The 24,630-nt window shown below is 36.9% G+C and overlaps 1 protein-coding gene and 1 pseudogene across 1 annotated transcript in view; both read right to left on the bottom strand.

Annotated features, from left to right (window-relative positions):
- LOC149041503 (uncharacterized) overlaps window positions 1–1,296 on the bottom strand; it is a gene marked incomplete at its 5' end in the record, with an annotated part of 38,431 nt that extends 37,135 nt beyond the window's left edge. The window contains 3 exons of the mRNA XM_089180880.1: window positions 374–496; window positions 752–869; window positions 967–1,296. Coding sequence (XP_089037006.1) covers window positions 374–496; window positions 752–869; window positions 967–1,296 — 571 coding nt within the window. The remainder of the gene's footprint in view (window positions 1–373; window positions 497–751; window positions 870–966) is intronic.
- A 3,621-nt stretch (window positions 1,297–4,917) lies between these two features.
- LOC149041502 (uncharacterized) lies at window positions 4,918–21,315 on the bottom strand (annotated as a pseudogene).
- Between the last annotated feature and the right edge of the window lie 3,315 nt (window positions 21,316–24,630).

Raw genomic sequence — 24,630 nt, 5'->3', positions numbered from 1 at the left:
CGCAAAGGACAGAAAGAACAGGATGAAGTCTATGTCGGGCAATTTTGAATAGGAATAGGAAAAAACCGGGCGCGCAGCAAACAAAGCGATTTATTGAGTTGAACCATTTGGTGCTTAAAAACCTCCTTGCTGTAAACTTCAGATTTTTGGTGGCGAGACTGTCTCCAATGCGCTGATTTATCTTGTAATGACTGTTTAGGTATCAACATTGACTATTAATGAGACAGTGGGAAAGGGACGGAAAATCATCCACCTAGGAACTACAATATCTTAAATCCGAAGGTTTTCGTGACAAAGTCGCCCCACTACCTCAAAACAACGACTTCTACAAAAACCACTGAAGTATCTAATTCATGATCAGTGTGACACACACCTCCACCGTCCGTTGTCTGGTCGCAGTAAACAGGGAAAGGCCCTGACCCGTGGTTCAAAATGTTGTAAATCCCAGTTTTCTTGGGAGCTTGAGAGCAGTTCTGAAGCTGAATGGCTGGAAATACTACAAAATACAAAAAAAGAGGGGAATGAATCTAGCTATAGGATATTTGGTAAATTACCGGTTTTTTTGTTTGTTTGGTTTTTTTTTATTTTGTTCCATCAGATGAACTATGCCCAGGAGTGGGGAAAAATACATGGATACAATTCTGTAAAGGCTGTTTTCACCATAAAATAAACTTAAGGAAAATCTGCAGATACTTTACAGACATGCAGCGCAATGGCGAATCTTGCATCAAATTTAATAATTTAAACTTACTTTTTTCACAAAATTCTCCAGAGTAACTGTTCTTACAGATGCACTCGAACATCTCCAGTTTGTGTTTGGCGACAACGCAAGCTCCTCCGCTTTGGCATGGATTGGAAGAACAAGGAAACTTTAAAGGAAAAAGGAAAAAGAAACATCACTTACAGCAGTTATTTTTAAGTCATTTAATGTTGAAATGCTGTTTAATGATAGCGAAAGATCCTTACCTTAAAAGACGAATAGTGATGCCAACTCTTGCTTTCTTTGAGTTTGTCGGGGTCGTTAAACTTGTTGGTGGACAGTAACTCACACCACTTTTTTCCTTCGGCGGCAACGTTCACAGAAACGCAGAGCGGATGGTCAAGACATTTTAAGATGCATTCAAAGTCGTCATATGGTGTAATTATGTCAATTCGGGGTACATTTAGATAATGGAACTTGTCCACTGAAAGCAGATTCTGTCTTGAATTCTGCCCATACTCGGAATCGAAATTAGTACGAGTATCTGTCGGTTGAAGATAATTCTTAAAAGTTAGGATATTCTTAACTGTAATTATTTAGGGGAGAAAAGTACTGATTCCTGCAAACTAGAAACTTTGAATGGGAGTAACTGACGTTTTTGGATAGATTCTTTCCTTTTACCCGAGAAACTGCTGAAATTAGTGTTGTTTCTATCAAAAACGAAAGTTTACCATGTTTGCCATTGTATTACTTGTTCACGTTACCGTGTGAAATCCAGTCTCTGTCTTTGCTTTTAAGGTTACCCCTCATTTTGGCGAGTGCCTTCAGAAAAACAAGTTACACGCGATTTTCACGTGAAACCAAAATAAACTAAATAACAATGAATAGGTTATGCAATGCAGAATTCGATTAAATTGTAGGCTATTCGACTTTGACTCCTTTAAGGCGAATGAAGACGGTTGACAGAAAAATGACCAAGCGCTATTCTAGCGAATTAACCACAGATTAATTGTGTGGAATGGTGCTCAGGTATTAAACTAAGACATTTGGAGGCCAAATTTTGCGAAATATTTCTCGTTTATTCTAAAGGAAATCAATTTTTCTTTATACTTTGAACTCCTTTACAGCATCTTTAGTCTTTTAAGGATGCTAAAAAATTGCCTCTTGATTGCAATCGAGGCAGATGTGATGTTTAGGCCAAAGAAGTCATACGTTGTGTTGAAAACCGCTTCTGAATTTACGTGGTGAAAAAAAATATGTCAAAGTTAGTGAAACTTTATAATGCCCAAAAAATTAGATTCCGTTAGAGATTAATCCAAAAATATAAATATCTTAACTTGTTATAATAAAGATGTTTTGTTTCGTTGATGGTAAATATCATTATAAGATGAAAATAGGATAATGTAAATTCTTTTTTTTTTTTTTTTTTTTTTTGCAACCGTTGACTTGCTGAGTGCTTTATCGCGTATGTAAAAATTATCTGTTGAGGAAATTTTTGACTCGGTTTAGTCTAAATAGCCGCAGGTAACCAACGGTTTTGTTTAAAGTTGGAAAATGCGCATACAGATGTTACACACCTGCGGCAATCACCTGAATTTGTACCCAAAATTGGCTTGAAAAGTTTTTCTTTTCACCCTATTTCGGAATGATGATGTTTAATAACATGTTTATGTCAGGAGAGGAACTGCTTGCATTTTCTCCTAAAAATATTACTTAGTTACGAGACATCCATCTACAGAATTGAATGTTAATTACAAAATTGTTAACATGTTCTTTTAAGCTTAAGTGAGGTAGATATGATGTTTAGAGTAACGAAGTCATACGCTGTGTTGAAACACGCTTCTGATTTTACGTGGTGAAAAAAAAAATATGTCCAAGTTAATAAAAGTTTATGACGCCCTAAAAATTAGATTCCCTTAGATATTAATCTAAAAAGGTAAGAAACGAAGAGGCTTCACTTGCTATAATAAAGATGTTCTGTTTTGATTGTGGTAACTAACATTATATGATAAGACAATGATAAGTTTTTTTTGCAACAGTTGACTCGGTAATTGCTTTTTCGTTTACGTAAACATTATTTCCTAAGGGAATTTTTTGACTCGGTTTAGTTTAAATAGCTGCAGGTAACAAACGGTTCTGTTTAAAGTTGAAAAATAAGTATCCGGTGTTATTCACCGGCGGGAATTACCTGAATTTGTACCCAAAATCGGCTCGTAAAGTTTTCCTTTTCACCCAATTTCAGTATGATGATGTTCAGTAACATGTTCATGTCAGGAGAGGAACTACTTGCATTTTCTCATAAATACCTCACTTAGGTTACGGAGACATCCACCAACGAAATTGAATGTTAATTAAGAAACTGTTAACTTGTCCTTTTAGGCCTATATTAATTGTTTTTACAAGGCTTTCCTACGTCGCTGAGCCTTCAAGTACTGCAAAGTGGAATAATTGCCACCTCGGTAAATTCCTTCATTTGTGAGATTTGAAATTTTGCTTGTAGTACTCCTTGTAAAACTATTCTGGGTGAATGGCAGATAAAAGTTCGTCATGTTTTTTTTTTTTTAAGTGCTTCCTAAGTGCTTTTTCGTGTATGTAAACATTAATTTTTGGGGGAATTTTCAACTCGTTTTATTTTAGATTGCCGCAGGCAACTGACGGTTCTGTTTGAGGCTGGAAAAAGCGTTCCCAGATGTTACTCACCGGTGGGAATCACCTGAATTTGTACCCAAAACTGAATTGGCTCGAAAATTTTTGCTTTTCACCCTATTTCAGAATGATGATGTTCAATAACATGTCTATGTCAGGAGAGGAGCTGCTTGCATTTTCTCATAAATATTTTACTTAGGTTACGACACATCCATCTACGAAATTGAGTGTTAATTAGGAAGCTGTCAGCATGTCCGTTTAGGCTTATCTTATTTGTTTTTACAAGGCTTACCTACGGTGCTTAGCCTTTAAGTTCCGCAAAGCGGAATAATTGCCCCTTTGGTAAATTCCTTCATTTGCAAGAGTTGAAATTTTGCTTGAAGTACGCCTCATAAAAATAATCTGGGTGAATGGCAGATAAGAGTTCGTCATGTTTTTTTAATGAGCAAATGAGGTAGCACACTTGGGCTCACAACTTATCTAAAATTATTAAAATATACTATCCTCCAATTGTAAAAGATAAAACAGAAATGTCTGGATGTGCTCTTCGGTAGTTTTTTGCGATTTCTTACGGTGCGATTTTATCGCATCGCACTTTAATTTTTCCCATCTTCAACAGTTCACGAAACACATACAGCTGGTTATTTAAACAAAGTTTATCATTTGTTTAACAAAAGCGAGTTCTAAGCCATCTTCTATTTGGCCGAACCTTTCATCTGAACTTTTATTTTTGTGAACAGTGTCAAGAGGGCCGAAAGCGAATAGTGGAAGGACATTCATTCAATTAAATCAACCCCCCTATAGAGAATCCTCGAAATCCAATGATTAGGTAAAACCGTGGTTTCGGTTAGTTTGGCATCGTGCAAATAACCGGCCCATTATGTCAAAGAACAAACAGCAGTAAATGCTAACGTGCTATTTCCATCAGAAAATTGAAAAGCCGCCATCTGTATCTTGCAGGAAACATTGAAAACACGATAACAATGACACCGTTGCTTTATTTTCTGTCAATCGCGCCTCTTTTTTTACGGTAGTAGTGAAAGAATCGATTTCTCAGTTTTCATTTGTCAAAGAACATACGTGAATAACCAACCTTCTGACCAGACAATCTTGGGTATCATTGAACACAGCTCCAGTAACAGAAAACAGATCCAAGTGAAAGACATGGCACAAAGTCATACAGACATGGAGTACAAACTGAATTTTTCCCACCTGTACTAAGCGTGATCTTAGCTTCATTTAACTTCATGTTTACTTTTCAACCTATAGCTGTCTAGAGTCTATGTGCCTTTTATGGTATAATTTTATTGAACAAGAAGTCTACGCGAGGAATAAATATGAGGAAAATTCAAATATTAATTTTACAGAATGCCAAAGCGTAAACTTCGTTTCCATGGCCAGTTTCGCTACATAAAGGCTGCAATGATGAAAGGCCATTAATTTTCAAGGTTATTTCTCTCACTAACTTTACACCTACCCACCGTTATCGAACTTATACAAAGTTGTTTGAAATTCCCATCTTATTTAAAAACTAACACAACAACTATACCACTGTGTTAATTAACAATTTATTTGCGTTACGAAGCTAAGCAGATATTTTATTCCTGTACGTTCTGAATGGCAATGTGTGTTTATCAGTGAGTGTTTCGATATGTCTTAAGTTATGTGCTAACTAATTTGAATCACGGTATATAAGTGTTGAGTAATAAGAACTAAGAGTTAGTCCGTCGGGTCTGTGAACACATCTGGAAGGGCAACTAGCAGCAACTTGATTATTAGTTTCAAGTTCTCGATAAGATGCATTAAACCTCAAAACGCCATGAAAAGTAGTTCCTTAGAGAGAGCGAAACGCGCGTCAAATGAAGGTATTGCATTAGTATCGAAAAGAATAAAAGCCATTAAGCTATTTAATAAAAGCGAGTTTCGTTGGCAAGTTACGGTCAACGAATATCTCTCTGACAAGCTCGCGTCAAATTCTGATGACGAAAAGAAAATGTCTCGAGCAGAGAGAATACGGCGGATAAAGATAAGCGTCGTTGGCAGTAACAAGCCACTTCTTCTTCAAAACCAACGAGTTACAGTCAAGCACCTTGGTATGATTTTGCAGTCATTTTGCGTATAACGTTAAGGCAGAAGTTTTACTTCTCAACATTTCATTCAGATCATTCATTGGCTGGCATCCTCGGTCTTCAACGTACATACACAACCATGACCTCAGCGCCCCCGACGTCGGCTTGAGAAAAGAATATAACAAAAAAAACTAGCGATAAATAATACATAGTAAACTATTGATTGAGATCTCATAAAATAGATTGTTAACATAATACATAATCCATAATTAGAGATAGATGGAGAAAAGAAAACAAATAAAAAGTTAGCAAAAGTGACCTTTTCCGAGTGAAACCGGATTTAGAGCACCGGCCTTTTAATCATCGGAGAGGTTAAATTTCAGATGACTCGTGCAGTTATTACACTTCTCCTCTCAATTTCCTAACGGAATTTTGCCCAATAATTAACAATTGCAATTAAATTCTGACACTCGGATGAAATAAAGAGGGGGAGAGGGGAGCGCTGAGGCGTCTTAAAAATATCACTATTACACCATATTTAAGAAAGGTCGACATGGCAATCTGGCGAGTACTCTCCATTTGACACAGCGAGACCCTCCCCCCCTCCCACTCCATCCCGCTTCAAAAATCCTGGTCACGCCCTTGAAGAAGAAAAGGAGATTGCCGAGTTATCCAAGGAGGAGTCGACTAGAACAGTTACGACTATCTCAGCAAGTTATTACATACCATTATATCTGCTTTAATAAAAAAAAAGAAATAAAAAATGAATGACAACGAAACCATTCCATTAGGTCTGTTTAGGAAATATCTCGTTATTTCCCTGATTTGATAACAAAAACAAACAAACAAACAAACAAACAAACAAAAACAGTAATAAAGGTGTTCCAAGATTTCATACATCAATTTTCACCATAGCAGAAGTATTTCAAGAATTTTAAAATCAATTTCTACCTTGGACATTATTCCATGTGATTCTGTGAGTTTTCTTGCTGTATAGAATTGCCGGCACAGGGTGAAATCTCTCCCAGGCACAGTCAGCTCCCCCGATCATAAACCACCCAACATCATTAGCGCATCCTACTTACTTAGCTGTAATTTCAAAGTTTCGTGCACCGTGATGTCCATTGATTCTAAAGGGATATATGTTTGTCGCACTCTTAAGATCTGTCCATGGTGATTGAAGTAGATTATTTTGTGTAAACCAGTCCACGTTAGTTGTTCCTCTGGCATTGAACTTCATAGACATAACTTCTGCCCCATTCGTATAAAGCACTACACGAACCTGAAGTCATACAAGAAAATTATCTGTTGTTTACATATCAAATACATAAGCATGGGATAAGATAAGAATCGTTACATCGGGGAATTTAAAGAATTGTTGATCAATTCTTATTGTGTTTTTACAAACTTATTTTCAGTACCACATGCCATGGCTCTATGTAAACTCGAGAAGGCAAAGTTTTGAGCCCGAAGTTATTGTATCGGCTTGGTTCTAGTATCACTTTGTCTTTGGCACTGCAACCCTTGTTTTTCAATCGTCCTCGAAGCATTAAAAGCTCCCTCACACCCTGAGTACTTTTTAACGTAATTTCGGATTGAGCAATTTTATTTCAGATCAGAATTTTCTTTGAATATTTTATATCATTGTGGTTTGCATATTTTGTTGTGGTTTGACCTTGCGACCGGTCGTTGTTTCTCTTGCGAGAATTTCACAATTTTAAAACATAACTCCTTTTCTAAGAACTATTCTCCTACAAGGATAAAACATAAGCACTTTCCTTATACCTATTTCCAAGACGATACACTCTTAAGGTTTGGGAAGTAAGGTAAACAAAGCAACGTAACAAATAGGGATCTCATTGCATGGCCCGTGATATTACTCTCTGAAACAAATTGTTTTGGTTTATATTCTTTTATACCATTTATATTCTATTTTATTCTATTCCTTAATTCCTTTCCAAAGAGGTAAGAGCAGTTGAGAAAAGTGCCTGCTTGATTTGTCTTTAGGAACATGATGAACATCATTTGGAAAAGTGTTTCGTAACAAACACTTTGAAGACAAGTTTCCATTAGGTGGAAACCTCAGGCTTATGAGAAAAAAAATCCAAAAATCTAACTGCTAGTGATTTACTTTTACAGGCCATTTCTGTGGAAATACATTGACATTGCATAAGAAATTTGTAAAATAAGGTGCATTTAGCCTAACCCCTTGTGGTGTAGATATTTTCCGGACTTACCTCTTGAGGGCTAAAAATTTGCCAACTTTGAACGATACGGTTTTTGTAGTTTCCCTGGTAGGTTGAAATGGTATCTAAGGCAGCGATAACATTTTCTGATAATGTGTCGAATGAACTCCATAACGTGTCAGCAGTCGGAGAGGAAGAATTTCCTCCAATGTATTTGAATATCATCGTCCAACCTTAAAATAGAAAAAAAATTGTCAAAAATTGTCCAGGTTAGTGAAAATTGCTTGTTCCTTTGGAAAACTCTAGAAATAGTTTTTATAATTGACTGAATGGACATGACCTAAGTCCACGGACCTTCCTAGCCAGGTGAGTTAGCCACTTCTAAATGAAATATTTTTTGGGGAAAAAAGGGGGTTAGTTTGGAGAGAAACTGTGGTGCTGCGTCGGTGGGAGAGTATAACAGGGTAATCTAATGTTGTCAACTTAGTTGAAAACGTAAATTGGCCACCTTAAAGAGTTTAAAGGCTGACGTTTGGAGCGTTAGTCCTCAGAGCGATACTGATGACCCTTACTCGAGGGTCTCAATGTGTTGATTGGTTTTACGTCTAATGGTTAAACTTTGGCCTATTTACGGTTAACGGTTTAAATTTGCCAATTTTATACGCCTAACGGCTGAATTTTCGACCGTTTTACTCCTAACGGTTAACCCATCGAGATCCTGCTTTTTAGTTTGACGTACCACCTCCATCACTTGTCTGGTCGCAGTACACTGGGAATGAGTCTGATCCACGATTGGAAATTTCGTAAACTCCTGTTTTCTTTGGGGTTTGGGAACAGTTCTGAGGCAGAATGACTGGAAAAATAAAAGTAGAAAAGATTCCTATATGAGTCCTTGCACACGATGCAGAGATCTATAGGTCTCTCTGCTGTACTAGACTGTCCTGGCATTCTCATTTTACTAATCGGAAATGAAATGAGTGGCTTTTTTGGCAGTCTAGATGAAAATGTATTTTCATCAAATTCAAATACTTTTTGTGTAAAGCTTTTATATATGATTTCGATAAGTTGGCACGAATGACTCCCTCACTACAAGTCGTAACATAACTCTTGTTCTCTAAATCGCAATGAGTCGGTTGGGGATAACCAAAAACATACTAAATTGTGTTAGAAGTTAATGATTCCCCAAACCGCAAAACGGATTGGCCATCGAAAACCTAAGTAAAAAGGGGGTTTTTCATTATACACAACTAACATATTTAAACATAAAGTTAGTGACTTTGGAGAATTTCGGAAATTTACTTAAGCAGAAAAACAGGAATACCACTGAAGCATAAAAAGGCAGGAATATTTGCATTATTTGATGAATAAGCTACAAAATAGCTTTGTTACAATTTGCTCCTCCGAGTCCTTGTGGACAGACACAACGGTATCCTTTTAAAATAAAACCAGCTTGACAAGTAGAATTTTTCTGACATGGGCTGCTTCCACAAGGATTCTGTAATTAAAAAAATAGAAAGGACACAGTGCCTTTCGTTTGTTGTATGCTAAGAGCACGTGTACTTCTTGAGGGATTACTATCATTATTACTGAACTTACTGCAGTTATTTTAAGTCATTTAAAGTTGAACTACTTTTTAATGATAGCAAAAGATTCTTACCTTAAAAGACGAATAGTGATGCCAACTCTTGCTTTCTTTGAGTTTGTCGGGGTCGTTGAACTTGTTGGAGGACAGTAACGCACACCACTTTTTCCTTCGGCGGCAAAGTTCACAGAAACGCAGAGAGGATGATCGAGACATTTCAAGATACATTCAAAGTCGTCATATGGTGTGATCATGTCAATTCGGGGTACATTTAGATAATGGAACTTGTCTGCTGAAAGCAGATTCTGTCTTGAATTCTGCCCATAATTGGAATCCAAATTAGTATGAGTTTCTGTGGATTGAAGACAACGACTATAAGTTGGAATATTCTTAACCGTAATTATTTGGGGAAGAAACGTACTGATTCCTGCAAACTAGAAACTTTGAATGGGAGTAACTGACGTTTTTGGATAGACTCTTTCCTTTTACCCGAGGAAGTGATGAAATTAGTGTTCGCGTAACTGTGGGAGATCCAATTTCTGTCGTTGCCTTTAAGGTTACTCCGCACCTTGACGAGTGCCCTCAGAAAAAAAATTTACACGCGATTTTTCTCATGAAACCAAAATAGAGTAAATAACAGTAAATGGATTATTAAATACACAACACGATAAAACTGTAAGCTATTCGACTTTGCCTCCTTTAAGGCGAATGAAGCCGGTCAACAGAAAAATGACCGAGCGCCATTCCAGCGAATTAATTACCGTACAATTCGCTGGAATGGCGGTTAGTTATTAAATTGAGGCCAAATGTTGCGAAATTTTCTCCTTTCATTCTCAAGGAAATCCATTTTTTCTTTATACTTTTGAACACTATCTTTAGTCTTTTGCTGCTAAAAATTGCCTCTTGATCACAATTGAAGCAGATGTCATGCTTTGACTAAAGAACTGATACGCTGTGTTAAAAAGGCGTTATGATGCCCTAAAACTTAGAATCCGTTAGAGATTAATCCAAAAAGATAAAAATCGTGGAGGCTGAACTTGCAATAAGAAAGATGTTCTGTTTCATTGGTGGTAAATATCATTAGAAGATGAAAACAGGAAAATGTAAATATATATGTGTAGATATATATAATAGCCGTAGGTAACTAACGCTTTTGTTTGAAGTTGGAAAACGCATATACGTACAGATGTTACACACCGGCGGGAATCACCTGAATTTGTACCCAAAATTGGCTTGAAAAATTTTTCTTTTCACCCTATATCGGAATGATGATGTTAACTAACATGTTTATGTCAGAAGAGAAACTGCTTGCATTTTCTCATAAATACCTTACGTATTGGAAACTGTTAACATGTCCGTTTAGCTTATCTTATTTGTTTTTACAAGGCTTTTCTACGGTGCTTAGCTTTAAGTTCCGCGAAAAGCGGAATAATTTCCACTTTTATAAATGCCTTTATTTGTGAGAGTCGAAATTTTGTTTGTAGTACGCCTCGTCAAACTTTTCTAGGTGAAAGGCAGAGAAAAGTCCGTCATGTTTTTTTGATAAGCAAACGAGTTAGTACACTAAGGACCTACAACTTCTCTAAACTTATTAAAATATACCATCCTCCAACTGTAAAAGATGCTATTTCCATCAGGAAATTGAAAAGCCGCCATCTGTAGCTTGCAGCAAACATTGGAAAAACATTAACGATGACACCGTTGGTTTATTTTCTGTCAATCGCACCTTTTTTTCTTTGGAAGAATCGATTTCTCAGTTTTCATTTTGTCAAAGAACATACTTTAATAACCAACCTTGTGACCAGGCAATCTCGGATATCACTGAACACAGCTCCAGTAACAGAAAACAGATCCAAGTGAAAGACATGGCACAAAGTCATACAGACATGGAGTTGTACAGTCTGAATGTTTCCCAGCTGTACTCGGCACGAGATTAGCTTCAATTATCTTCCTGTTTACTTTTCAACCAATGGCTGTCAAGAGTTCTGTCTATTTGCCTTTTACGGTACAATTTCGTTGCACAAGAAGTCTGTGCAAGGTATTAAATAAATATGAGGAAAATTTTAAATGTATTTTTAACAGAATAGCAAAGCGTTTAAACTCCGTTTCCATGGCCAGTTTTGCTTAATAGAGGCTGCAACGATGAAAGGCCGTCAATTGTTATTGTTATTTCTCCCGCTAACCTCACACGTAACCACCGTCATCGAACTTATACAAAGTTGTTTGAAATTCTCATCTTATTTAAAAGAAACCAACTATAGCACTTTGTAAATGAACAAATTGAAGATGAGCAGATATTTTATTCCTGCATGTTCTGAATGACAATGTGTATTTATTAGCGAGTGTTTCGATATGACTTAAGGTATGTGTTAAGTTATTTGAATAACGGTATATAAGCGTTGAATAGTAAAAATTGAGAGTTAATCTGTCGGGTCTGTAAACACCCGCGCACAGGCAGTTAATTTTAAGATGGACGAACTTTTAGCATCTCACCTCACGAACGCATCAGAATATCGTGTAGCTGTATTGGATCCATCTCGATCCATTCATTATTCAAGCAATCAGATCTGCTATTTCGACGTCGATCGGTTCATTAACAGCAAAATTACATTGATCAAATCTAGGGCAGCTAGCCGCAGGTAACTAACGGTTCTGTTTGAAGTTGGAAAACGCAACATACAGATGTTACACACTTGCGGAAATTACCTGAATTTGTACACAAAATTGTCTCGAAAAGTTTTCCTTTTCACCCTATTTCGGAATGATGTTCAATAACATATTTATGTCAGGAGAGGAACTGCTTGCATTTTCTCATAATTAGCTAACTTAAGTCACGAGACATGAATGTTAATTAGGAAACCTTTAACGTGTCCGTTCAGGCTTATCGTATTTGTTTTGAGGCTTTCCTATGATACTTAGCTTTTAAGTTCCGCGCAAAGCGTAATAATTGCCGCTCTGGTAGATTCCTTCATTTGTGAGAGTCGAAATTTTGTTTGTACTACGCCTCGTCAAATTATTCTGGGTGAACGGCAGACAAAAGTTTGTCATGATTTTTTAATGAGCAAATGAGTTTATACACTAAGGGCCCCAACTCCTCTAAACTTGTTAAAATATACGATCCCCCAACTGTAAAAGATTTAACGGAATCGTCTGGATGTGGTAAAACCGTGGTTTGGATAAGTTTGGCCTAGAGCAAATATCCGGCCCATAATGTCAAAGGACAAGCAGCGGTAAATGCTAACGTGCTATTTCCATCAGAAAATTGAAAAGCTGCCATCTGTCGCTTGCAGCAAACATTTAAAACACAATAATGATGACATCGTTACTTTATTTTTCTGTCAATCTTACTTTTTCTTTTTTTTTTTTTTTTTTTTTTTTTTTACGGCAGCAGTAAAAGAATCGATTTCTCAGTTTCATGTTGTCAAAGAACATACTTGAATAACCAGCCTTGTGACCAGGCGATCTTGGATATCATTGAACACAGCTCCAGTAACAGAAAACAGATCCAAGTGAAAGACATGGCACAAAGTCATACAGACATGGAGCTGTACAAACTGAATGTTTCCCAGCTGCTCTAAGCGTGAGATTAGCTTCAATTAACTTCCTGTTTACTTTTCAACCAATGGCTGTCGAGAGTTCTCTCTATTTACCTTTTACGGTACAATCTCGTTAAACAAGAAACCTACGCAAGGTGTTAAATAAATCTGAGGAAATTTAAAATACATTTTTAACAGAATAGCAAAGCGTTTAAACTCCGTTTTCGTCGCCAGTTTTGCTCAATGGAGGCGACAAGGATGAAATGCCGTCAATTGTTAGGGTTATTTCTCTTGCCAACGTATATTTTTACAGATTACCAAAGCGTTTAAACTCCGTTTCTATGGCCAGTTTAGCTCAATAGAGGCTGCAAGGATGAAAGCCGTTAATCTTTAGGGTTATTTCTGTTTCTTTCAACGTACCCACCGTTGTCGACACACTAAACAGCTGTGAAAGTGAACAAATTGATAAGAATATTAAAATATCTGCGTTTCGAAGCTGAGAAGATAATTTTATTCCAGCACGTTTTGAATGGCAATGTGTGTTTATTAGTGAGTGTTTCGGTATGTGTTAAGTTATTTAAATAACGGTATATAATTGTTGAGTAATAAAAATTGAGAGTGCGTCTGTCGGGTCTATGAACACCCCTGCACAGGCAGTTAATTTTAAGATGAACGAACTTTTAGCATCTCGCTTCACGAACACAGCAGAAGATGGTGTAGCCATATTGGATACATTGCGATCCATTCATTATTCAAGCAATCAGATCTGCTATTTCGACGTCGATCGGTTCACTAACAGAAAACTTAGCGTGGTCGAATCTAGGCTAACCAGATCTGCTCAAAGCTTTTCTGAAAGTAACGGCGCTGCAGTTGACCAAGCCGTAAAAAAGGCTCGTCGTGAAAACCATGCTTGCATCTGGAAGGGCAACTAACAGTAACTTGATCATTAGTTTCAAGTCCTCGATAAGATGCATGACGCTTTGAACGCTCTGGAAAATAGTTCCTTAAAAAGAGCGGAGCACGTCTTAGGAGAAGGTACTGCTTTAATATCGAAAAGGATAAAAGCCATAAAGCTATCTAATAAGAGCGAGTTTCGTTGGCGAGTTACGGTCAACGAATGTCTATCTGGCAAGCTCGCGTCAAATTCTGATAACGAAAAGAAAATGTCTCGAGCAGAGAGGATAGCGGTTATTAAGTGTCGTTGGCAGTAACGAGCCATTTCTTCTTGGAAATCATCAAGGTCAACAGTCAAGCACTTCGATATGATTTGTGGGATCTTGCGGTCATTTTGCGTATAACGTTAAAGCAGAAGTTTTACTTCTCGACATTTCATTCAGATTATTCATTGCTTGGCATCCTAGGTCTTCAACGTACATACACAACCATAACCTCAGCGCCTCCGACGTCGGCTTGAGAAAAGAATAAAACAAAAAAATTAACCGATAAATAATACATAGTAAACTATTTATTGAGATCTCATTAAATAAACGATTATCATAATCCATATTTAGAGAAAGATGGAGAAGAAGAAAACAAATGAAAAGTTGGAACTTTCCTGAGTGAAACCGGTTTTTGAGCACCAGTCTTGTAATCGTAGGAGACGTTAAATTTCAGTTGACTTGTGCAGTTGTTACGTTTCTCCTCTTGATTTCCTATCGAGGTTTTGCCCCAGTAATTAACAATTGCAGTTAAATTCTGACACCCAGACGAAATAAAGAGAGGGGGGAGGGGGACACGTCACTATAACCTATTCATGAAAGGTCGACATGGCAATCTGGTGAGTACTCTCTATTTGACACAGTGTGACATCCTTCCTCCTCCCCTCCCTCCCTTTGAAAAATCAAGGTCATGCCCCTAAAGAATAAAATGAAATGGCCGAGTTATCCAAGAAGGTGTCGACTAGATCGGTTTGATGATTATCTCCGCAAAACAAACACAGAATTATTATTCTATACCGTTTTACCTGCCTGAATAAAAAGGAATAAATGAATGGAAAAGAAATCATTCATGAGGTCTGTTTAGAAAATATCTTGTTTTTTCTCTGATTTGATAACAAAAATACCAAACAAACAAACAAACAGACAAAAATAGTGACAGAGGTATTTCAAGATTTCTTAAATCAATTTTTATCATAACAGAGGTCTCTCAAGATTTTAAAATAAATTTCTACCTTGGGCATTATTCCATGTGATTTTGTGAGTTTTCTTGCTGTACAGAATTGCCGGCACAGGGTAAAATCTCTCCCAGTCACAACGAGTTCCCCCGACTATAAACCACCCAACATCCTTCCGGCATCCTCCGTATTTAGCTGTAATTTCAAAGTTTCGTACACCGTAATGGCCATTGATGTGAAAGGGATATATGTCTGCCGCATCCTTAAGATCTGTCCATGGTGATTGAAGTAGATTATTTTGTGTAAACCAGTCCACGTTAGTTGTTCCTCTGGCATTGAACTTCATAGACGTAACTTCTGCTCCATTAGTGTAAAGCACTACACGAACCTAAAGTCACACACGAAAATGATCTGTTGTTTACATATCAAATACATAAGTATGGGGTAAGATGAGAGTCATTACATCGGGGAATTTAAAGAATTGTTGATCAATTTTTTATTTTCTTTTTACAAACATATTTGGAGGATATCGATCAATCAATACCACATAACATGACTATATGTAAACTCGAGAAGGCAAAGTTTTGAGCTAGAAGTTATTCTATCGGCTTGGTTCTAGTATCACTCTGTCTTGGGCACGGTAACTTTTGTGTTTCAATTGTCTTTGAAGCATTAAAAGCTCCCTAACACCCTGAGTACTTTTTAAAGTAATTTTTGATTAAGCACTTTTGTTTCTGCTCAGAATTGTCTTTGAATATATAATATCATTGTGGTTTACATATTTTGTCGTGGTTTTACCATGCGAACAGTCACAGTTTCTTTTGAGAATCAAAGAATTAAAGAACATCATTTGGAAAAGTGTTTATTGACAGACAATTTGAAGACAAGTTTCCATAAGGTAGATACCTTAGGCTTATACAAAAAAATCCCAAAAAAGTCTAACTAATTTATTTTTGCAGGCTATTTCTAAGGAAATATATTAAAATTACATAAGAAATTTGTGCATGGACGAAGGTGTATTTAGCCTAACCATCTGTGATGTAGATATTTTCCGGACTTACCTCTAGAGGGTTAAAAGTTTGCCAACTCTGAACGATACGGTTTTTGTAGTTTCCCTGGTAGATTGAAGTGGTATCTAAGGCAGCGATAATATTTTCTGATAATGTGTCGGGTGAATTCCATAACACGTCAGCAGTCGGAGAGGAAGAATCTCCTCCAATGTATTTGAATATCATCGTCCAACCTTAAAATAAAAAAAAAAAGTCAGAAATAGTCTAGGTCCGTGGAAATTGCTATTTCCTTTGGAAACTCTAGAAATTGTTTTTTCGAATTGTCTGAATGGTTAGGGACCTAAGTCCTGGGACCTTCCTAGCCAAGTGAGTTAGCCACCTCAATTGGAAAAAGGGGGTAAGTTTCTAAAGAAACTGTGGTGCTGCGTCGGTTGGAGAGTATAACAGGGTAATTTAGTGTTATCAACTGGGTTGAAAACGTAAATTGGCCACCGTAAAGAGTTTAAAGGATGACATTTCGAGCGTTAGCCCTTCGTCAGAGAGATACTGATGACCCTTACTCGAGGGTTTCAATGTGTTGATGGCTTTTACAGCTAACGGTTAGGCTTTGGCCTATTTACGGTTAACGGCTAACATATTTCCATTGTGGTCACCATAAAACACTTTGGGGTTTTTACGGTTTAAATGTTTCAATTTTATTCGCCAAACGGCTGAATCTTTTGGCCGTTTTACGCCTAACGGTTAACCCCATTGCGATTATTTTAATAAAATATGTGTTTATTGTTCATCGTGGTGTAAGAGAGGAGATGAACTTTGTTCGTTTGTCTCACGACATAGTCACTTTTGATGTAGATCGCGACGTTTCGACTTCAGTCGAAAGTCAGGCGATGAGGTCGATTGTTTACGTGTTTATATGGAAGAATTTGAGGAACAGGCGATAACAAATGTGACTTGAAAATCGAAGATCTGGAAACGATATGTAGGTGACAATTTCACACTCTTAGACCGGGACAATGTCGACGGCTTTTTTACAACATCTAAACAGTCAACAGCCTACTATTCGTTTTACCATGGAAATCGACTCGATAGACTACTACTGTCTGCAGAAAGCCCACCCACACTGTCCAGTACCTAACCTATGATTCACACCACCCCTAGTGAGTAAAGCTTGGTTTTGGTAAGTGTCTATAATACCGAGCCAAACACCTCACAATGACACTGTCAGTTATCTCTGAGGAAAAAAAAACTTGTCATCAGTACTTGTTTCTAATGGTTATCTTTCTTCATTTGTACGAAGACTCGCAAAGACAACAAGGGTAACAGCCAACAAAGGCCGCGCAGGAATTTAAATCTACTGCCATTCTCCCTTACATAAAGGGTGTATCAGTAGTTCTTCGCCGCTGCCTACAACAACAAGGCATACGACCGTATTGCAGTCGAAACGCTGCGATTTACATCAAAAGTGACTCTATCGTGAGACAAACGAACAAAGTTCATCTCCTATCGAGATCCTCTTATTTAGTTTGACGTACCACCTCCATCACTTGTTTGGTCGCAGTACACTGGGAATGAGTCTGATACATGATTGGAAATTTCGTGGACTCCTGTTTCCTTTGGGGCTTGAGAACAGTTTTGAGGCAGAATGACTGAAAAGATTAAAAGTAGAAAAGATGCTAATACGAGTCCTTGCACACGATGCAGAGATCTATAGGTCTCTCTGCTGTACTAGACTGTCCTTGCATTCTCATTTTACAAATCGGAAATGAAGTCAAGGCAGTCAAGATGAAAATCTGGTTTCATCAAATCCGAATACTTTTTGTGTAAAGCTATCAAATATGATTTCAATAGGTTGGCACGAATGACTCCCTCACTACAAGTCGTAACATAGTAACTCTTGTTCTCTAAATAACAATGAGACGATTTTGAAAAAAACAAAAACATGCTAAATTGTGTTAGATGTTAATGATTCCCCCAAGCCGCAAAACGGATTGGCCATAGAAAACCTAAGATAATTATGATATAAACAAATACTTGCTAAGAGGTGAGAAGGAGATTTTTCGTTATACACCACTAACATATTTAAACATGAAGTCAATGACTTTAGGGAACTTCGAAAATTTTCTGAAGCAAAAAAACAAGAAAACCAAGAAGTATAAAAAGGTAGGAATATTTGCATTACTTGATGTATAAAAAGGCGGGAATATTTGCATTATTTGATGAATAAGCAACAAAATACCTTGGTCACAATTCTCTCCCCCGAGTCCTTGTGGACAGACACAACGGTATCCTTTTGAAGTAAACCCAGCTTGACAAGCAGAATTTTTCTGACATGGGCTGCTTCCACAAGGATTCTGTGATAAAAAAAAAAAAAAAAAAAGCAAACAGTGCCTTTCCTTTTTTGTATGCTAAGAGCACATGTGCTTCTTGAGGGATTACTATCACCATTATTATTATTATCATCGTTATAATTTAAAAAAAAAAGAGATCATCAGAGTCATTTTTTCGAAAAAGCATTAAACCTCAAGAAGATTTCACCTGGTCTCCAACATTTGGGAAATTAATTTCGCCATGGACGAGGTCTGTTGTATGCCTCACTGCGTCCCACTGATTAAAATTACCGAATTAAAGAGTTCAGGTAATCATTCCAGAACATAGCTACCTTTTATTTCTGTTTACATTTCTGTAGTCAACCAGTGAGTCGTGTCAAGTGAAGTTTCAACAAAAAAAAAAAATTGTTGTGTTTAGGTTGTAAGGCTTACCTCAATTCCTCGGTAGCTGTAGCCATTTCTGGTAATGAAATTCACGCTGGTGACTTGTAAATGAGTGCTGTTATTCAGGTCGCATGACGGAATATCGCCTAGTAGTGGCCCGTAGTTGTAAGACACACAGTCGGGATCCCCATAACAGATGAGTTCACAGCCTACTTCACTTTCAACTGGCAGAGATTTGATTATGTGATTAAGTAAATACTTGTCTTTGGTGACTGGGTTAAATAGAATGGCTCTGCACTCATCTGAATTTGCTGTCACAACTAAAAATAACAAAAATTTATCATTATTCGTAACTGATCAACATTAGCGATATGTGTCGATGAAAATTTATTTCATCCCTCGAGGCTCCTGGTAATTGCCCTCTATCTCCCTTAAATAATGCGAGTTCCTTACATCTATAGCAAGTACTAGCATTTGGAAAACTTATAGTGACGCATTTGGGAACGAATAGTCATGCGAACTCTTGCTTTCTTTGAGTTTTTCAGGGTTGTTGAACTTGTTACATGACAATAACGCACACCACTTTTTTCCTTTGGCGGCAAAGTTCACAGAAACGCAGAGAGGATCGGTCAAGACATTTTAAGATACATTCAAAGTCATCATATAGTGTGATCATGTCAATTCGGGATACATTTAGATAATGGAACTTGTCCACTGAAAGTAGATTCTGTCTTGAATTCTGCCTATACTCAGAATTCAAATCATTACGAGTTTCTGTGGGTTGAAGATAATTACTATAAGTTAGAATATTCTTAACTGTAATTATTGGGGAAGAAACGTATTGATTCCTGCAAACTAAAAAACTTTGAATGAGGGTTTTAGGATAGATTCCTTCCTTTTACTCGAGTGGCGGATGAAAGTAGTCTTGTATCTATCAATAACAAAAGTTTACTATTCTTGCCATTATTTCTGTCTTTGCCTTTAAGGTCACTCCGCACCTTAGCGAGTGCCTTCAGAGAAAAAAAATTTACACGCGATTTTTCTCATAAAACCAAAATAGAGTAAATAACAATAAATAGATTATTAAATACACAACACGATAAAACTGTAAATGGCAAATGAAGCCGGTCAACGGAAAAATGACCGAGCGCCATTCCAGCGAATTAATTACCGATCAATTCGCTGGAATGGCGGTTAGTTATTAAATTGAGGCCAAATGTTGCGAAATTTTCTCCTTTCATTCTCAAACGCGATGTTTCGCATGAAACTAAAATAAAGTTAATAACAATAAATAGTTTATTAAATGCAGAATACGATAAAATTGTAGGGTATTCGACTTTGCTTCCGTTAAGGCAAATGAAGCCGGTCAACAGAAAAATAAGCGAGTGCCATTTCAGAGACTTTATTACTGATTAATTCGCTGGAATAGCGCTCAGATATTAAATTGAGGCCTAATGTTGAGAAATATTTTTCGTTTATTGTTATGGAAATGCATTTTTTCATTATACTTTGAACTTCCTCCACAGAATCTTTAGTCTTTTAGGATGCTAAAAAATTGCCTCTTAATTGCAATTGAGGCAGATATGATGTTTAGATAAAGGAAGTCATACGCTGTGTCAAAAAAGGCGTTTGTTTTCTCTTGGTGAAAAAAAAATATGTCAAAGTTTATAAATGTTTATGATACACTAAAAATTAGATTCCGTTAAAAATTAATCTAACTTAGGGCTTAACATGTTATGGCAAAGATGTTCTTCTGTTTCGTTGGTGGTTAATATCACATCAGGAAAATGTTAATTTTTCTTCTTTTCTTTTTGATAACAGGTGAGTCGGTATTTGTTTTTTCGCGTATGTGAAATTTAAACAAAAATTATCAGGAATTTTTAACTCGGTTTAATTTAAATAGCCGCAGGTAATTAACAGATATGTTTGAAGTTGGAAAACATGTATACAGATATTGCCCACCCACGGGAATGACCTGAACTTGTACGCAAAATTGGCTCGAAAAGTTTTTCTTTTCACCCTACTTCGGAATGATAATGTTCAATAACATGCTTATGTAAGGAGAGGAACTGCTTCCATTTTCTTATAAATACCTTACTTTGGCTAAGAGACATGAATGTTAATTAGGAAACTGTTAACTTATCTTATTTAGTTTAACAAGGCTTTTCTACGGCGCCTAGCTTTTAAGTTCCGCGCAAAGCAGAATAATTGCCACTCTGGTAAATTCCTTTATTTGTAAGAGTCGAAATTTTGTTTGTGATACGCCTCGCAAAACTATTCTGGGTGAAAGGCAGATATAAGTTCGCCATGTTTTTTTAATGAGAAAATTAGTAAGTACATTAAGGGCCCACAACTTCTCTTAACATATTAAAATATACTATCCTACAACTTTAAAAGATTAAACAGAAACGTTTGGATGTGGTAAAATCGTGGTTTGGATTACTCTGTCCTTGAGTAAATAACCGGCCCATAATGTCAAAGAGCAAACAGCGGTAAATGCTAACGTGCTATTTCCATCATGAAATTGAAAAGCCGCCATCTGTAGCTTACAGCAGACGATGCAAACACAATAACGATGACACCGTTGCTTCATTTTCTGTCAATCGTGCTTTTTTTATGTTTTTTTGTTTTTTGAAAGAATCGATTTCTCAGTTTTCATTTTTTCAAAGAACATACTTGAATAACCAACCTTGTAACCAGGCAATCTTGGGTATCATTGAACACAGATCCAGTAACAGAAAACAGATCCAAGTGAAAGACATGGCACAAAGTCATACAGACATGGAGTTGTACAAACTGAATGTTTCCCAGCTGTACTACGCATGAATAAAGGAATAAAGAAACTGTGGTGCTGCGCCGGTGGGAGACTATAGCAGGTAATTTAGTGTTAACAACTGAGTTGAAAACGTAAATTAGCCACCGTAAAGGGTAAAAAAGCTGTCGTTTCGAGCGTTAGTCCTTCGTCAGAGCTGTACTACGCATGAGATTAGCTTCAGTTAAATTCCTAGTTACCTTTTAACCAATAGCTGTCGAGAGTTCTGTCTATTTACCTTTTACGGTACAATTTCGTTAAACATGAAGCCTATGCAAGGTATGAAATAAATATGAGGAAAATTTAAATATATTTTTAATAGAATACCAAGGCGTTTAAACTCCGTTTCCATGGCCAGTTTTGCTCTATAAAGGCTGTAAGGATGAAAGGCCATCAATTGTTAAGGCTATTTCTCCTGCTATTTCACACATAACCACCGTTATCGAACTAATACAAAGTTGTTTAAAATTACCATCCTATACTCATTTGTGAGAGTCGTAATAATGTTGTTTTGGCTTTGCACAAATTACAGGCCCATAATGTCAAAGAGCAAACAGCGGTTAATGCTAACGTGCTATTTCCACGAGGAAATTGAAAAGGCGCCACCTGTAGCTTGCAGCAGACACTGAAAACATAATAACGATGATACCGTTACTTTATTTTCTGTCAATCGCGCCTTTTATCTTTTATTTTATTTAATGGTACAGTTTTGTTAAACAATAAGTCCATACAAGGTATTAAATAAATATAAGGAAACTTTAAAAATATTTTTTAAAAGAACACCAAGGCGTTTAAACTCCGTTTAACACAACAACTATAACACTGTGTAAATGAACAAATTGACAAGAACACGAACATATCTGCTTTACAAAGCTGAGCAGATATTTTTTTTCCTTCACGTTCTGAATGGCAATGTATGTTTATTGGTGAGTGTTCCGATATGTCTTAGTTATGTGTTAAGTTATTTGAATAACGGTATATAAGTGTTGAGTAATAAAAATTGAGAGTTGGTCCGTCGGGTCTGTGAACACCGCCACACAGGCAGTTAATTTTAAGATAGACGATCTTTTAGCATCTCGCCTCACAAACGCAGCAGATGATGGTGTAGCCATATTGGATCCATCGCGATCCATCCATTATTCAAGTTTGCCAAATTTTGTTTGTTCAAAGTTTTTCTGTAAATAACGGCACTGCAGTTGACCAAGCCGTAAAGAAGGCTCGTCGTGAGAACCACACCTGCGTCTGTAAGGGCGACTAACAGCAACTTAATCATTAGTTTTCAAGTCCTCGATAAGAGGCATGACGCTTCGAACGCCCTGAAAAGTAGTTCCTTAGAGAGAGCGAAACGCGCCAGGAGAAGGTACTACTCTAATATCGAAAAATATAAAGGCCATAAAGCTATCTGATAAGAGCGAGTTTCGTTGGCAAGTTATGGTCGACGAACATCCATCTGACAATGACGAAAAGAAAATGTCTCGAGTAAAGAGGAAAGCCGTTAAGGATAGGCTTCGTTGGCAGCAACGAGCCCTTTCTTCTCGAAAACCATCAAGGTCAGCAGCAAAGCACTTCGATATGATTTGTAGGATCTTGCAGTCATTTTGCGTATAACGTTAAAACATAATTTTTACTTCCCAACATTTCATTCAGATTATTCATTGCCTGGCATCTTTGGTCTTCAACGTACGTACACAACCATAACCTCAGCAGCGCTTCCGACGTCGGCTTCAGAAAAGAAAATAATACAAAAAAAAAAAAACTAGCGATAAATAATACATAGTAAACTATTTATTGAGATCTCATTAAATAGACTATTAAAATAATGCGTAATCCATAATTAGAGATAGATGGAGCAGAAAACATATAAGAAGTTGGCAAAAGTGACCCTTTCCGAGTGAAACCGGTTTTAGAGCACCGGCCTTTTATTCATCGGAGAGGTTAAATTTCAGATGACTCGTGCATTTATTTCAGTTCTCCTCTCAATTTCCTACCGAGATTTTGCCCAGTAATTAACTATATATTGCACTCAAACTGTAACACCCAGATGAAATAAATAGAGGAGGGCGTCTTAAAATGTCACTATTGCACCATATTTATGAAAGGTCTATATGGCAATCTGACGAGTACTCTGTATTTGACACGGTGTAATACCCCCCCCCCCCCTCCTTTCCTCCCCTTTGAAAACATCTAGGTCACGCCCCTGAAGAAGAAAAGGAAATTGCCCAGTTATCCAAGTAGGAGTCGACTAGGTCAGTTCAACGATTATCTCGGCAAAACAGAATGGTTATTCCATACCGTTTTATCACTTTGATAAAAAAAAGAATAAATGAAAGGCAACGAAACCATTCCATGAGGTCTGTTTAGGAAATATCATGTTATTTTCCTGATTTAAAAACAAACAAACAAACAAACAAAAGCAGTAATAGAGGTATTCCAAGACTTCTTAAATCAATTTTTACCAATACAGAAGTATTTCAAGATTTTTAAAATCAATTTTTACCTTGGCTATTATTCTATGTGATTTTATGAGTTTTCTTGCTGTATAGAATTGCCGGCACAGGGTGAAATCTCTCCCAGGCATAGTAAGGTTCTCCGATTATAAACCACCCAACATCATAAGGGCATCCTGGGTACTTAGCTGTAATTTCAAAGTTTCGTGTACCGTAATGGCCATTGATGCGAAAGGGTTTTAAAGTTTTCGCATTCTTAAGATCTGTCCATGGTGATTGAAGTAGATTATTTTGTGTAAACCAGTCCACGTTAGTTGTTCCTCTGGCACTGAACTTCATAGACATAACTTCTGCTCCATTCGTGTAAAGCACTACACGGACCTAAAGTCATACAAGAAAATGATCTGTTGTCTACATGTCAAATACATGAGTATGGGGTAAGATGAGAATCGTTAAATCGGGGAATTTAAAGGATTGTTAGGCAATTTTTTATTGTCTTTTTACAAACTTATTTTGAAGGATTCCGACAGTTTATCAATCAATATCAATCAATGAACCAACATGACTATATGTAAACTCGAGAAGGCAAACTTTTGAGCAAGAAGTTGTTTTATCGGCTTGGTTCAAGTATCACTCTGTCTTTGGCACGGCAACCCTTGTTTTTTCAATCATCCTCGAAGCATTAAAAGCTAACACCCTAAGTACTTTTTAACGTAATATCTGAATGAGCACTTTTGTTTCAGCTCAGAAATCTCACGACCATTCATCCTAAAGGTTTGGGAAGTAAGGTAAACAAAAGAACGTAACAAATAGAGATC

Source organism: Pocillopora damicornis, chromosome 8, assembly GCF_964200805.1.
Source record: "Pocillopora damicornis chromosome 8, jaPocDami1.2, whole genome shotgun sequence".
NCBI classification, from domain to species: Eukaryota; Metazoa; Cnidaria; class Anthozoa; order Scleractinia; family Pocilloporidae; genus Pocillopora; species Pocillopora damicornis.
Note: the sequence above shows the minus strand (reverse complement) of the source record. Positions and strands in the feature narration are given on the sequence as shown.